Raw genomic sequence first — 13,379 nt, 5'->3', positions numbered from 1 at the left:
CTTAAGTGTACAGTTCAGTAGGGTTAAATAAATTAACATTGTCCTGAAACAGATCTTCAGAGTGTTTTCATTTTGCAGAATTGAAACTGTGCCCATTTAAAGATCTGCCCTATCCCAGGCCCCCAGCCCCTGGCCTCCTTTCCTTGCTCTGAGCTTGGCTCTCTGCTCCCTGCTGGGCTCTCACAGGGAGGGAAACCACTCCAGGAATAGCAAAGTACTTGCATTCTTTAAACAAACACCCTGGCCAGAGATCCTGCCAGCTAGAAGTAGAGGCTTCATGGTCTTGGGACAGGAGAATGGGTTTTGTAAGAAAATCCTTCATCAGCAGAGAAAGAGAGCTCACTGTCTGTCAGAGTTTTGCTGACTTTTCTCCTGTCACCAATGGGCCTGTCCAGCGGTCAGTACAGAGGCTGAGTGAGCCCAGGCAGAGCATTCATGCCGTATGTGCTTCCCAGGCCTCGTCAGACTCACCGAGCTTTCTGTTTCCTGTCCTGCAGTTGGCCTGTGACTAGCCAGTGTTTTGCCTTTGTTCTCTCTTACTCTTCCCTTGGATTCTTAAACGAGTTTTATAATTTTTTGGCCCATCTTCTTGGAAAAGTAGAGTTGGTTCCACCCCCTGGAAATGGCACTGGTCCAGTCATCAGGCCTGGGTCCTATTTGTAATGAGCCATGTGACCGGGCCAAAGTAATTCAAATGCCGAGCTGTGTCTCTATCAGTCAGGTGGTGGAGAGCAATGAAACACTTGAAGAAATCATGAAGATGAGGTAGGGATGCCTTTCAGTCTTCATCACTCTGGTTCCCACCCCGATCCTTGTGCTCCATTTCAGGGCTTCTCCGTGGAGGGCCAGGAGAACCTGCAGGAGATCCTCAGCAAGCAGCTGCTGCTCTGCCAGTTCCTCATGGCGCTTTCTGTTGTCCGGACAGGTGACACTCCTCTGCTGTCTCCCCACCCCGGGACCCACTAGAGGCCCTGCTGGATAAGAGCATGCATAAGAGTTGGCTTGGAAGTTAAAAAAAGTCTATGTCAGGTGACAGGTAGCTGAATGAGGAATTTAGGGAAGAAAGTGCTATAGAATCCTCCAAGTCCCCTCTAAAGCTCAGTCTCACCCTTAAGTTGCCTCTGACTTTTAATGGACCCAGGTTCCAAGTCCCTGACTTGGTCATATTTACTCCCTGAGATTACCTCACCCACCTCCTGGACTAGAACCACTGACTGCTCTTGTTTCCTCTGTAATCCAGGAGGTCACTTCATCTGTAAAACCTTCGACCTGTTCACACCATTCAGCGTGGGGCTTATCTACCTGCTGTACTGCTGCTTTGAACGAGTATGTCTCTTTAAGCCGATTACCAGCCGTCCTGCCAACTCAGAGAGGTGAGGTTTTCCTCTCCATTTTCATCAGACTAGTTGGCTAAATGTCAGAACACAAGACCTGGTACATCTCTCTGGCATGGCCACTCAAGCTACATTAAAAGCCTTGGCTTTAAAGAAGTGATTAGAGTCAAGGGCGGTCAGGATTTGGATCTTACCGGCCCTGTGATATGCCAGTCAGCCTCTGCCTCCTTCTCCACAGCCTGTTCACCAACCTTATGTGGGGGATCCTTGGCTTGCCCAGGAGGGAGAAGGTGGTCAGTAGAAGGAAACCTGGAGAGACATGGGTTGGGTCAGGGCAGGGGGGTCACCAGCCAGGAGCACTGTTGGCATCCCAGGTGGGACACAGTGCCCATGCACAATATGAGAGATGTGGCCAATCTGAATTGTTGGTGGCTTGTTAAACATCAATTAGAGTCTAATGGATGAGTCTGTTAAGTTCGACCCCTCCAGCCTGGCAGAGGGCAGTTGGGAACCAGTGTCGTAAAGAGTAGGAAATACAGCCCAACAGAAAAAGGAAGAACTTGAGGTGAACTTGTGCAGCACAGAGTCTGTGCTGTTCTTTGTGCAATAGACTTAAGGCTGTTGAGCTTCATGACTCAGCAAGGGGCTTGGAGAGGAGGAAGATTGGCAGGGAGGCGCTTGCTCTGTGGAGTGACAGGGTTTCTCCTGCCAGGTATGTGGTGTGCAAGGGCCTGAAGGTGGGCATAGATGACGTGCGCGAGTACCTCTTCTCAGTCAATATTAAACTCAACCAGCTGCGGAACACCGATTCCGATGTCAACCTTGTGGTTCCCTTGGAGGTGATCAAGGGAGACCATGAATTTACCGACTACATGATACGGTCCAATGAAAGGTAAGCAAACCAGGTGTTTTTTGCTGGTACCACCAGGAAGATCAGAGAATGAAGGACTAAAATGATTGGCTCTTGGTATCATGTGTCAACCCTGAAAAATGGATAACTGGGATTGGTCTGCTTGTTCTAGGGCTCCCTAGGACTTAAGAATACCTTGGGGACCCTCATCCTGCTCCCGTGCCCTGTCAGAAGGGTGGCTGGTGGGAGCCTGGCTGCCATAGCCATGCCCATGGGAGCCTGATGGTATGGTAGTGAAATCTAACAGCTCTGTGTCCCTGAGGCAGCAGTCATTTCCCTTTAATTGCTTCTGATTGTAAAAGGCCATCATGGTTACTGCCTTGTTGGAGGCAGGAGGAGGCTGGAACGTAAGATACAACATGCTTTGGAGGTTCTGGTACCAAAGTTTTTGCCAGTTCATGAGTTCCCCAGATGGGTGATCTGAATGCTGGTGTTTTTTGTTTTTAACCTTGTTTAATTATTTTCCTCCATCTCATTAGTGGTAATACTGTAAAGTTGTGACAGTTGGCTCAGTTTTCTAGGTGGCAAGCATTAGAAAAAAGTTTTTTGAAGTAGCTTGGAGAGTTATATAGCAGCAATGAGTCAGTAGGAGTTTCTTGGGGGGAGGGCAAATAGGGTAATTTTATCCATTTATCTGTTAATGGACATTTAGATTGTTTCCACATCTTGGCTGTTGTGAATAGTGCTATGGTGAACATGGGGTGCTGATACCTTTTCAGTATCCTGGTTTCAATTCTTTTGGAGAAATACCAAAAGTGGAATTGCTGGATCTTAATGGTAATTCTGTTCTTTTCTTGCCTCATTGCACTTACTGGCTCCTCCAGTATGATGATGAAGTGATGAGAACAGATATCCTACCCTTGTTCTTGATTTTAAGTGTAAAATGTTTAACCATTAAGTATGATGTTAGCTTAGGTTTTTTGTAGTTGCCTTTGATCAGATTGTCCAAGTTTTCTTCTATTCTTTGTCTGTTGAAGTTTTTATCATGAATAGATGTTTGTCAGATATTTTTTATGTATTTATAGAAATTATTTTTTCTTTCATTTACAGTGAATTACATTGGTGATTTTCAGATGGCAAACAAATGTTGCATTTATTTTATTTTATTTTTAAAACATATTCTTATTAATTTCAGAGAGGAAAGGAGAGGGGGAGAGAGATGGAAGCATCAATGATGAGAGAGAATCATTGATCAGCTGCCTCCTGCACGCCCCACACTGGGGATCGAGCCCGCAACCCGAGCAAATGGCCTGACTGGGAATCGAACCATGACTTCCTGCTTCATAGGTTGACGCTCAACCACTGAGCCACGCTGGCCGCACCAATTCTTGCATTTTTGCATAAACTCGAGTTGGTCATATAATGCTACATTTGATTTACTAATTTTTTTATTAATGATTTTTGTGTCTATGTTTATAAAGGATATCAGTCTCTAAATCTGTATTCTTTTGACGTTCTTAAGTGGTTTAAATATATATGTATATTTAAATGAAATAAATTTCTCTTTACTACTATTATTAATAGTATAAATGTATATTTATATATATATTAATACATAAATATAGTAAAAGAAAAAGAGTCTAAAATCAAAGTAGCTAGAAAAAGAAGAGCAAATTAAGCCCCAAAAGTAAGAAGAATAAAGGAATTAATAATTTTCTTTTATTTATTCTATTTAATTAATCACTTATGTATAGCATTTAAATGTAACCATATTAAAATTTCTTTTAAGGACTGCTTAGCTCCCACATTTTGGTATGTTATCTTTTTTCATCATTGTATAGTTCAAAATATTTTTAAAATTTCCCTTATTTGTTATTTGATATATGGATTATGAGATACGTGAAATTTAATATCTATAGATATTTTGGGATTTCCAAGATACCTATTAGATTTTGTCCCATTGTACTCAGAATATACTCAATATGGTTTTCATCCTTTGAAATTTATTGAGGCTTTTTTTATGGCCTATCATATTATCTGTCTTGGTGAATATTCCATCTGCTGTTGTTGAGTATAGTGTTTTTTGAATGTTAATTTGGTCAAGTTGGTTCATAGTGATTTTCAAATCTTCTACATCTTAAACTGATATTTCACTTCTTATTCTGTCAGTAGCTTAAAGAGGGCTGTTAAAGTCTTCAGTTATGATTGTTCAATTATGATTTGTCTATTTCTTTTTTTTTTAAATATATATTTTATTGATTTTTTACAGAGAGGAAGGGATAGGGAGAGGAATAGAGAGTTAGAAACATCGATAAGAGAGAAACATCGTTTTGGCTGCCTCTTGCACACTCCCTATTGGGGATGTGCCTGCAACCAAGGTACATGCCCTTGACTGGAATCGAACCTGGGCACCCTTCAGTCCGCAGGCCGACGCTCTATCCACTGAGCCAAACCGGTTAGGGCTGATTTGTCTATTTCTTTAGTTTTGCTAGTTTTTGCTTCATATATTTGGGATCTTTGTTATTAGTAGGCACATGCACACTTAAGATTATTCTGTCTTAATAAATTAACCTCTTGTCGTTATGAAATGTCCTTCTTTATTTGTAGTATACTCTTTGTTTTGAAGTCTACTTTGTGATATCAGTAGAGCCACATCAGCTTTCTTTTGCTCAGTATTTACATGGTTCATCTTTTTATGTTCTTTTATTTTCAGCTTGTCTTTGTGTTTGTAAATAACATATGGTTGAGTCTTACTTTTTTGTCCATTGTGACAGTTTCTACCTTTTAAAGGGTGTTTAGTACATTTCAGGGACAGTAGTCGTTGCTTTGTTTGGGTTTAAACCCTCTGTCTTGGTTGTTTGATTCCGGTTTATCCTGCCTTTTACTTGTTTCTCTGTTCCTTCCTTCCTTTTTGGGGGAGTGAATTCAGTATTTTTTTTGTAGTAATTCTTTTTATCTCCTTGGATTTTTTCTTTTTATGCCTTTTGTGTGTAATGTTTTAGTTGTTAACTCTAGAGATCATAGTGTGCATCTTTAATTTATCATAGTTTATCTTCAAAAAGTATTCTGCTTCATGAACAATGTAAGAACCATACCACAGTAAACATGCATTTACAGTTTTCCTTCCTTTGTGCTTTGGTTTTGTAGAAAACCATATTTTACATTGCCATTATTTTTTTAAACAGTATATAATCTTTTAAAGAGATTTAAAGATAACACGGCTCTTATATTTATACATCTAATTATTTTTAAAGGTTCCTTGATATTTACTAACATATTTACCCATTCTGGTGTTCTTCATTCCTTCCTGCAGAACCAGGTTTCTATTTGGAATCGTTTTTTTTTTCACCCTAAAGAAGTTCTTTCAGTCTATTTTTTTTTTTTGTATTGTTGTTATTAATCCTCACCCGCAGATATTTTTCCATTTATTTTTTAGAGAGTGGAAGAGAGAGAGAAAGACAGAGAGAAACATCAGTGTGAGAGAAACACATCGATTGGTTGTCTCCTGCATGCGCCCCGACCAGGTCCCAGGCCGGGCTGGAGAGGAGCCTTTTAGTCTGTTTTTGTAGAATGGGTCTGCTGGAGACTAATTCCTTCAGCTTTTGTCTTTTGATGTTTGATTTCCCTTTCACTTTTTGAGGATATTTTCATTAGATACAGATTTCAAAGTTGGCAATGTTTCCCCCCCAGCGCTTTAAAGATACTGTTCTCTGCTTTCCTTGTCTTCTGATGAGAAGTCAGCCATTTTTCTTACCATTGTTTGCCTGTATGTCAGTGTCCGTTGTCTTCTGATCGCATTCAGGATGAACTTTGTTTCCAGCATGTTGACCATGATGTGATTATATGTGTTGTGTGTTTTTTGTATGGATTCTGCTTAGGGTTTTTACCTTGGGTCTATAGATTGATTTCATTTATCAATTTGGAGAAATTCTTAGCTATTAACTTAATATTTTTGTCCTATTCTTTCCTCTCCTCTGAGATTTCAGTTAATATTTATGTTAAACTGCTTGTTATTGTCCACAGAGCTATTATAGTTTTCACTTTTCTATCTTTTTATGTTTCAGTTTGAGTTTCTGTCTTCCCTCATGTTCACTGATTCTTTCCTCTACAGTGTTCAGTCTGCTGATGAGCCCATCAAAATCATTCTTTATCTCTAATATATATTTCATGTCTGTTATTATTATTTTTTTTTTGCTTTTCTTTATATCCTCACTCAAGGATATGTTTATTGATTTAGAGAGAGGAAGGGGGAAAGAGAGAGAGAGAGAAAGAAAAAGAGAGAGAAACATCAATTAGTTGCCTCCTGTATGCTCCACAACTGAGGGATTGAATGTGCCCTGACCTGGAATTAAACCCGCAACCTTTTGATGTACGGGACAACGCTTCAGCCAACTGAAAGACCTGGCCAGTCCTTATTTCCTTTTTAAAAATATAGTTTCTATATTTCTGCTGATATTCTCCATCTTCTTATTAATGTTATATACCTTTCCCAGTAGATCTTTTTGACATGGTTTTCAGTTATTTTAAAGGCCCTGTCTGGTAATTTCAACATCTGAACCATCTCTGGGTCTTGTTCTATTGAACTGTTTTCCCTCTTGCCAATGGGTCAGACTTTCTGGCTTTATCACGTCTCGTACTTTTTTTTTAAATGTCAGAAAGTGTATGTAAAAGAACAGTGGAGACTAGAGTAGAAAGGGCAGCTGTTAGTGTAGGTGGGTTGAGTCAGTCAGTCTGTGAACTGGGCCTGGGCTTTGTTGTTGCTTATTTAGAATCAGTTCACCACTTTCACGTTGGTAAGGATGGGATCAAAACCTTGCTTTTAGCAGGACTTGGGGTTTGATTGTATGAAGGGTTGAACTCATTTCTCCCATGTAACTGTATTTTGGCGTGCGGTTGAGGGGTTTCTCTTTAACTCTCTAGCCTCTCCCCCAAATATAGATGGTTAATGTTCCTGCTAAACGTCTCTGTCCTGATGTCTTTTGGCTATCTCTTGGTAATCCTCTGAGATCAAGATTTTTTTTTTCTTCTAGCCACTGTAGTCTGCAGATCAAAGCTCTGGCCAAAATCCATGCCTTTGTTCAAGACACGTGAGTCCTGCCCCCTTTACAGGATTCATCTACTCCAAGGGAAGCGCTCTCGGTTTTGCTCCTCCCCCTGAGCTCTTTGTTTATTTCATTTCAACAAAAGTTTAAAAATATGTGCTCTTTTATCTCCTACTCGGCTGTGGCCTGTGGAGGATGCTAGAGAAGCATCTGGCATGAACTTGTCCTCAGAGACTTTTTGACGTCTTTGGGAAGGTGGGAGTGTCCTAGGAAAAGGATGCAGAAGTTAACAGTGTATCAGCGGATGTAGAATACATAACTCAGGAGACCCAGAATAAAGAGTGGTCAGAGAGGAAAGGTGGGCTGGTTAGGGAAGACCTCTGGCAGGGGCAAGCATAAGCTGATTCAGCTTTCTGAGGCCTAGTGATGTCCACTGGGATGGACTCACTGGCCTGTGTGAGCAGAGGAGGAGCCAGAATGGAGCGCTGGTCACTGGAGGAAGGGTGTGAGGGACCCTGGCAGCCAGAGGTCAGGAGGGTGGCCTCCTCCTTTCCCTTCGTGGTGTTAAGGGGAGGTCGTCCATGTTGTACATCTGAGCTCCCATCTGCAAGAGGCAGAGCCACGTGAGTGTGACAGGCATCTGGGCTGACGGCAGCGTGGCCTCCGTGCGTGTGCACACGTTCGTTCATGGGCTCCTCTCTGGGCTTCTGATGGGCGCACAGGAGGCACACCTGTACCTCACGCAGTTCCAATCACTTGCTGGCTTCATTTTCCCAGGACCCTGAGTGAGCCTCGGCAGGCAGAGATCCGGAAACAGTGCCTCCGTCTTTGGGGGGTGAGCATCTTGACCCCAGTCCCCAGGGGGGTGCTCCAGGACAGGGAAGCTATAAAGAAGAATAGGTTTGATTCCCAATCGCCCCATGAAAATGTCTGCCTACCCGCACAGCATTCCAGAGCTGGCAGTCTCAGCATTGCTGGGTGTTACCTCCTTGGGCCTTTCACTGCCAGTTGGGCCCTACAGCTGGGTCATAAAGGACAAAGGTGGTTTGTGAACAGGCCTCATTTTGCCACTGGTGGCTCTGTGTAGCAACCGTGACCATAGTCCCAGAGAAAGGGAAGTGGCACATGGGGTGTGCTACCACAGGGCCTGAAAGGGAGCGGTGACTGCATTACCCACCTCCGCCCCTTCTTTCTAGCCTCCTGTGCTACATGCCGTCTGCTCTTCCCCAGTCTGACCTACCCCCTCACTCACGTAGACTAACACAGGCTTGGTCAAAAGTCCATTTGAAAACCAAGGCTCTCTGCTGCCTGTTTTCAGATCCCGGACCAGGCTCGTGTGGCTCCTTCCTCCTCGGACCCGAAGTCTAAGTTCTTTGAGCTGATCCAGGTAAGTTTGGTGTCTGATGAAAATAAAGTCAGAGAGGCCTGACTCTAGATGTGGGAGATCTCACTGAGACCCCAGATGCCTGGCTTCCAGAGGGCTGTGCAGGCACCACTGGCTCCGGGGGCTGGGATGAGTGGGAACCTGGGGTGTAGTGTGTTGAGTCCCCGAAAACCCATCAGGCTCCTTGAAGATTCTTGTCCTGAGATATGTTGTGCTCAGCATTCCTGCCGACCAGGCGATGGTGTTGGCAAATATAGGGTCCCGTGAGATTTGCCTGTAGAGGAGAAATGAATTATGGGTTGAACTGGGGCAGGGGAGCTGGGCAGAGGGCTGAGGGGCTGCCAGGAGAGCTCTGTAATGGGTCTGGCCTAGCCCTAGGCTCCCTGTTCTGTTTCTGATGACCTGGTCCTTGGAATTCTGCCTTTTTTTCTACCACCTGCCTTCCGGCTCTTCCCTGGGTTTCATCTGAATCTGGCCCAGGTCATGGGCCATTGCGCTGGTTTCGAGAATGAGGTTGAAGATGGCCTCAAAAGAATAGCATGTGTCCGTTTTTCTGAATGGGCCAGAGAGATCACTTATTTGCTCTCAAATTGAATGCTGGCAAGTCCTTGCCTTCAGCTTTATTGAAAGGGTGACTTATATTCTGGTGACGTTTCCTTATAGCTCAGGTAAACCCATCTGTACTTGGAGACTTGGTGTGGTTTCCTTTCCCAGCCTCCCCTAACCGGTCCTAAAGGAACACTCCAGGCAGATGGAATCGCAGTTAGTGCTTGGTTAGGGAGAGCTGGGGTGGAAGGGATGTTTCAGAGAGCATGTGCTTCCTGCCCCTCACCTTCCCAGCCTGCCCCACTCCTGTACAGGCACCCACACCCGTACTGAGCGCCTGTCCCTTCCCCCAACCCAGCCGTGTTTTCTCTGACCCGGGGCTGCAGGGCACTGAGATCGACATCTTCAGCTATAAGCCCACGCTGCTCACCTCCAAAACCTTGGAGAAGATCCGCCCAGTGCTCGACTACCGCTGCATGGTGTCTGGCAGTGAGCAGAAGTTCCTCCTGGGCCTGGGGGTAAGTGCAGCGGGCTTCCTGCCCAGCGAGGGCAGGGACTTGCCTCTGGGAATCTGGACAGCTGCCTGCCACTCAGTGCATGTTCTCTTGGTACCAAGGAACTTGGGCTTTAACCCAGGGAAGCTAGTTCATGAAACTTCACTTCCTTTTTCCTGAGTTAGCTGTTTTCGTTCATTCTTTCATTTATGTATGTGTTTGCTTATTCATCTCTGCACTGCTAATGGGAACACTGCCTCTTGCCTTGTCATATGGAGCTTCCTGAGCTAGTGGGATGGTCAGCAGCCCATCTGGCTTGAGCCTATGTAATTCTTACTTTTTTTGTGTTTATCTTCACCTGAGGATATTTTTCCATTGATTTTTAGAGAGAGTGGGAGGGAGGAGGAAAGACAGAAACATCCATGAGAGAGACACATCAATTGTTTGCCTTCTACAAACCCTGACCAGGGTATGTGCCCTTGACCGGAATCGTACCCAGGACCCTTCAGTCCACGGGCCGATGCTCTATCCATTGAGCCAAACTGGCCAGGGCTATGTAGTCGTTTCTTTGCAACACCACCACCACCCCATGTCATCTCTTCTTGCAAAGACACTACCTGGACTTACCTGGGGCCTTGGATTTCCCTCAGGTGTGAGCAGGGAAATCTATGGTGAGCTGAGGGAAATCTTTGGCAGTTCTGTATGTTACTTGATGGGTCAAGTCATCCTTGCTTTCTTTCCACTCCGACTTACCTTTCTATATAATTTTCTCTCTCCTTCCTCACTTACTTTCTCTATGTCCTCTCACACTTTACCTTTTTTTCTGTTACTTTCTTTTCTCCCCTCTGCTGTCTGGATCCTTTACCAAACCCACCTCAGACATATACACTAAGCCAGATCTTTCTTGAGGGTCACTAATCATGGACTTAGGCCTTTTGAATGGTGCCCTGGGTCTGTTCCCTACACCAGTACTGAGGCTGTGGAGGATGACACAGTGTCTTATCACTGAAGTACAACCCACTGATCTAGACATTTTCTTCTGACATCAGCTGTAGCCACCAACTAAAAGCCCTTTTAGAACCGATCCTCTCATCCTTCAATCTCCATGGTTGCCTGACCCAGCCCTTTCTCTCTACCCGTAGAAGTCACAGATCTACACGTGGGACGGCCGCCAGTCAGACCGCTGGGTCAAGCTGGACCTGAAGACAGAGCTGCCCCGGGACACCCTGCTCTCTGTGGAGATTGTCCATGAGCTGAAAGGGGAGGTCAGAGGTGGTTCTGCTCATGTGTCCTGGCCCTGGCACAGCTGAGCCTGGCCTTTCTCCCAAGTTAGCGGGGTTATAGTGTATGTTGTGCTTGACTGTCCCACCCAGGGCCGGGGAAGGCCTGCTGATTACTCCTTCCCCTGAAGCAGTTGGCATGGTATGTTCAGGTAGGAAGGACCACAGTCTCCGTGTGCGAAGGAGGAAACCTTGGTCATCTCTGCATCGAGGCCTGGTGGGCCTGCTGGGTATTTTTTAGCTGCTGATTTAGTTTTTAACCAGGGAATCCTTGGGAAAGAAGCAACTTTCCCACGAGCTTTGGATGTTACAGCAGATGAGTGACTTCCAGAACAGTCCGTGGGAACAGTTGACAAGGGTGGGAAGGCAGGCCCTTGGCTGGAGCACCATGGTGGCAGCCTCACCGGTTTGAGATGCATGGGCGTCATCACCCAGAGCCTCAGCTCTCTGTGCTCAGGAGCCTCACCAGTCCGGGCTGAGAATCAGCTGGGAGGGAGGCAAAAGAAATACCCTGTGTTTAGAGCCCTATCCTTCCCCGGCTGTAGGTACAGTGGTGGGCGGAGTGGGCCCCTTGGCCGATGCCTGGCAAGGTGGGCAGTGTACTTGTCCTTCTAGGGGAAGGCCCAACGGAAGATCAGTGCCATCCACATCCTCGATGTCCTCGTGCTGAATGGCAGTGACGTGCGGGAGCAGCACTTTAACCAGCGGTCTGACCTGGGCCCTGGGGGAGGGGAGGAGGAGGGGTGGGCCAGGGGTCCTCTGTGGCAGCAGTCTCCAGGCCTTGGCCCTTCACCAGGCCTTCTCTGCTTAAGGGCATCCTTAGAGTTCCCTTCCTCCACCCATGGGCTGGTTCCAAGGGCAGGGTGAGAATTGGTGCTGGCACTTCAGAGTTTGCTAGGGCTTGGGCCTTGCTGCTCGTAGATACGCACACTCCTGTTTTGCTACAGCTGTTCAGATCACAGGAGAGATTTGTGTTCAGGTTGAATAAGAGGGTAACCTTATGGGGAGAAGGATCTTCTCTAAGAACATGTCTTATGTGTGGTGGTCCCACTGAAGCCAGTTCATCTGGAGCCCACCACTCCAGAAGCACTTTTGTTGAAAGGAGGGACAAAAAGCAGCGACGTCTTGCACCAGGATGCTGATGTCACTCTGAGTTGGTTCATCTGGCACCTGTGGTTGGGGTGATAGAACGGACATGTCCAGTACAGATGACATAGAAGTTCTGGAGGCAGTGCCTGGGCGCAGCTGAAGACACACTTCAGGGAACCAACCAAGATGTAGTGAGATTAGAGATCAGAATCCAGAGAGAGGGAGAGGGCGTGCAGACAGACGTCAGTGGACAGGGGCAGGGTGAGTTCCCAGGGGACATGAGAGCTGCCTCTTGGAGCAGTTTGCTGCAGATTCAGGAGTGTTGTCCATTGGAGCCTGGAGCCTTGAAAGTGCCCTGGGGTGGGGTCCGGCTGGAGGCACCGGGCTTGGGTCTGAGTGAGTGTTTGGATTGTAGAATTCAGCTTGCTGAGAAGTTTGTGAAAGCTGTTTCCAAGCCTAGTCGGCCTGACATGAATCCCATCAGGTAAGCATATCTCCCTCCTCCCCAAACCCTTTCCTTACTGCTTCTTTCTGGCCATTGCCTCCTTCCCTGTCCTGAAGGGGATGGGTGGGCCCAGTGTCGGGACCAGACGAGGTTGGTGTTAGCGATCAGACTGCCCTTGATGAATGCTTTGTTTGGGGGTGCTAGATAGGTGGCTCCTTCACTCGAGAGTAACTCCCCATCCTGCCGGTCACAGTGAGTGAACCTCCACAAGATTCCGGCCGAGGGCTGAGATGTCCTCATTTACGATGATGCTCTGTCCTCATGTATGTCGACACTCGACACTCGTGCTTCTGCGAGCTCACACCTCTGAGAGCCACGCTTTCATTCACACGGGTAGCATTAGCATATCACCTGGCCTTTTCATTCTTTTCCAGTGAGAAAAGGGCCCAGAAAGAATGGGAGTTTTGAACGTGAAAAAGAGAAGGATGGTTTGAAGGAGTGGGACCCTTACTGCTTGGGAACAAGGCCAGGGTGCGCTGCCTTGTTAGGCCGTGTGAGAGCCCCAGGGTCCTGAGGGAGCAGACGATGGAGACCAGCTTTCCATTGCTGGGCCAGGGTCTGAAGTTGTTTCCTCTGGGACTTCATCTGATTAGAGACTGAGATGTCTGTTTATACTTTATCAAAATCATTATTTTTAATATGAATTCACTTAAAATTAAATCCAGGACTGAGAATGCACTTTATAGATGTCCTCAGAAAGTCTAAAAGCGGTTTCTTCCTGTGCTCGCCCTGTCCTATCTGCCTGGTCCTGAGGGGCAGCTCCCAGGGACCCTGCCTCTGCTGCTTGCGGCCTGGCTGCTGGGTCTCTGGGGACCTTCCCCAGGGGCAGTTCCCAGGGTGCGTTCAAGGGTCCCC

The 13,379-nt window shown here is 46.1% G+C and overlaps 1 protein-coding gene across 2 annotated transcripts in view; it reads left to right on the top strand.

Moving 5' to 3' along the window:
* Nucleotides 1–13,379, top strand: part of CMTR1 (cap methyltransferase 1) — a 64,567-nt gene that overhangs the window by 46,876 nt on the left and 4,312 nt on the right. The window contains exons 11-20 of one of the 2 annotated variants that reach the window (XM_036316610.1): nt 829–925; nt 1,241–1,373; nt 2,047–2,226; nt 7,215–7,271; nt 8,004–8,061; nt 8,545–8,613; nt 9,543–9,674; nt 10,793–10,915; nt 11,546–11,637; nt 12,435–12,503. In XM_036316610.1, the coding sequence (XP_036172503.1) occupies nt 829–925; nt 1,241–1,373; nt 2,047–2,226; nt 7,215–7,271; nt 8,004–8,061; nt 8,545–8,613; nt 9,543–9,674; nt 10,793–10,915; nt 11,546–11,637; nt 12,435–12,503 (1,010 nt within the window). The remainder of the gene's footprint in view (nt 1–828; nt 926–1,240; nt 1,374–2,046; nt 2,227–7,214; nt 7,272–8,003; nt 8,062–8,544; nt 8,614–9,542; nt 9,675–10,792; nt 10,916–11,545; nt 11,638–12,434; nt 12,504–13,379) is intronic. The other variant, XM_036316611.1, reaches the window with a different exon arrangement.

Source organism: Myotis myotis, unplaced genomic scaffold (assembly GCF_014108235.1).
Source record: "Myotis myotis isolate mMyoMyo1 unplaced genomic scaffold, mMyoMyo1.p scaffold_m19_p_7, whole genome shotgun sequence".
NCBI lineage: Eukaryota > Metazoa > Chordata > Mammalia > Chiroptera > Vespertilionidae > Myotis > Myotis myotis.
This window is presented reverse-complemented; position numbering and strand designations above follow the sequence as displayed.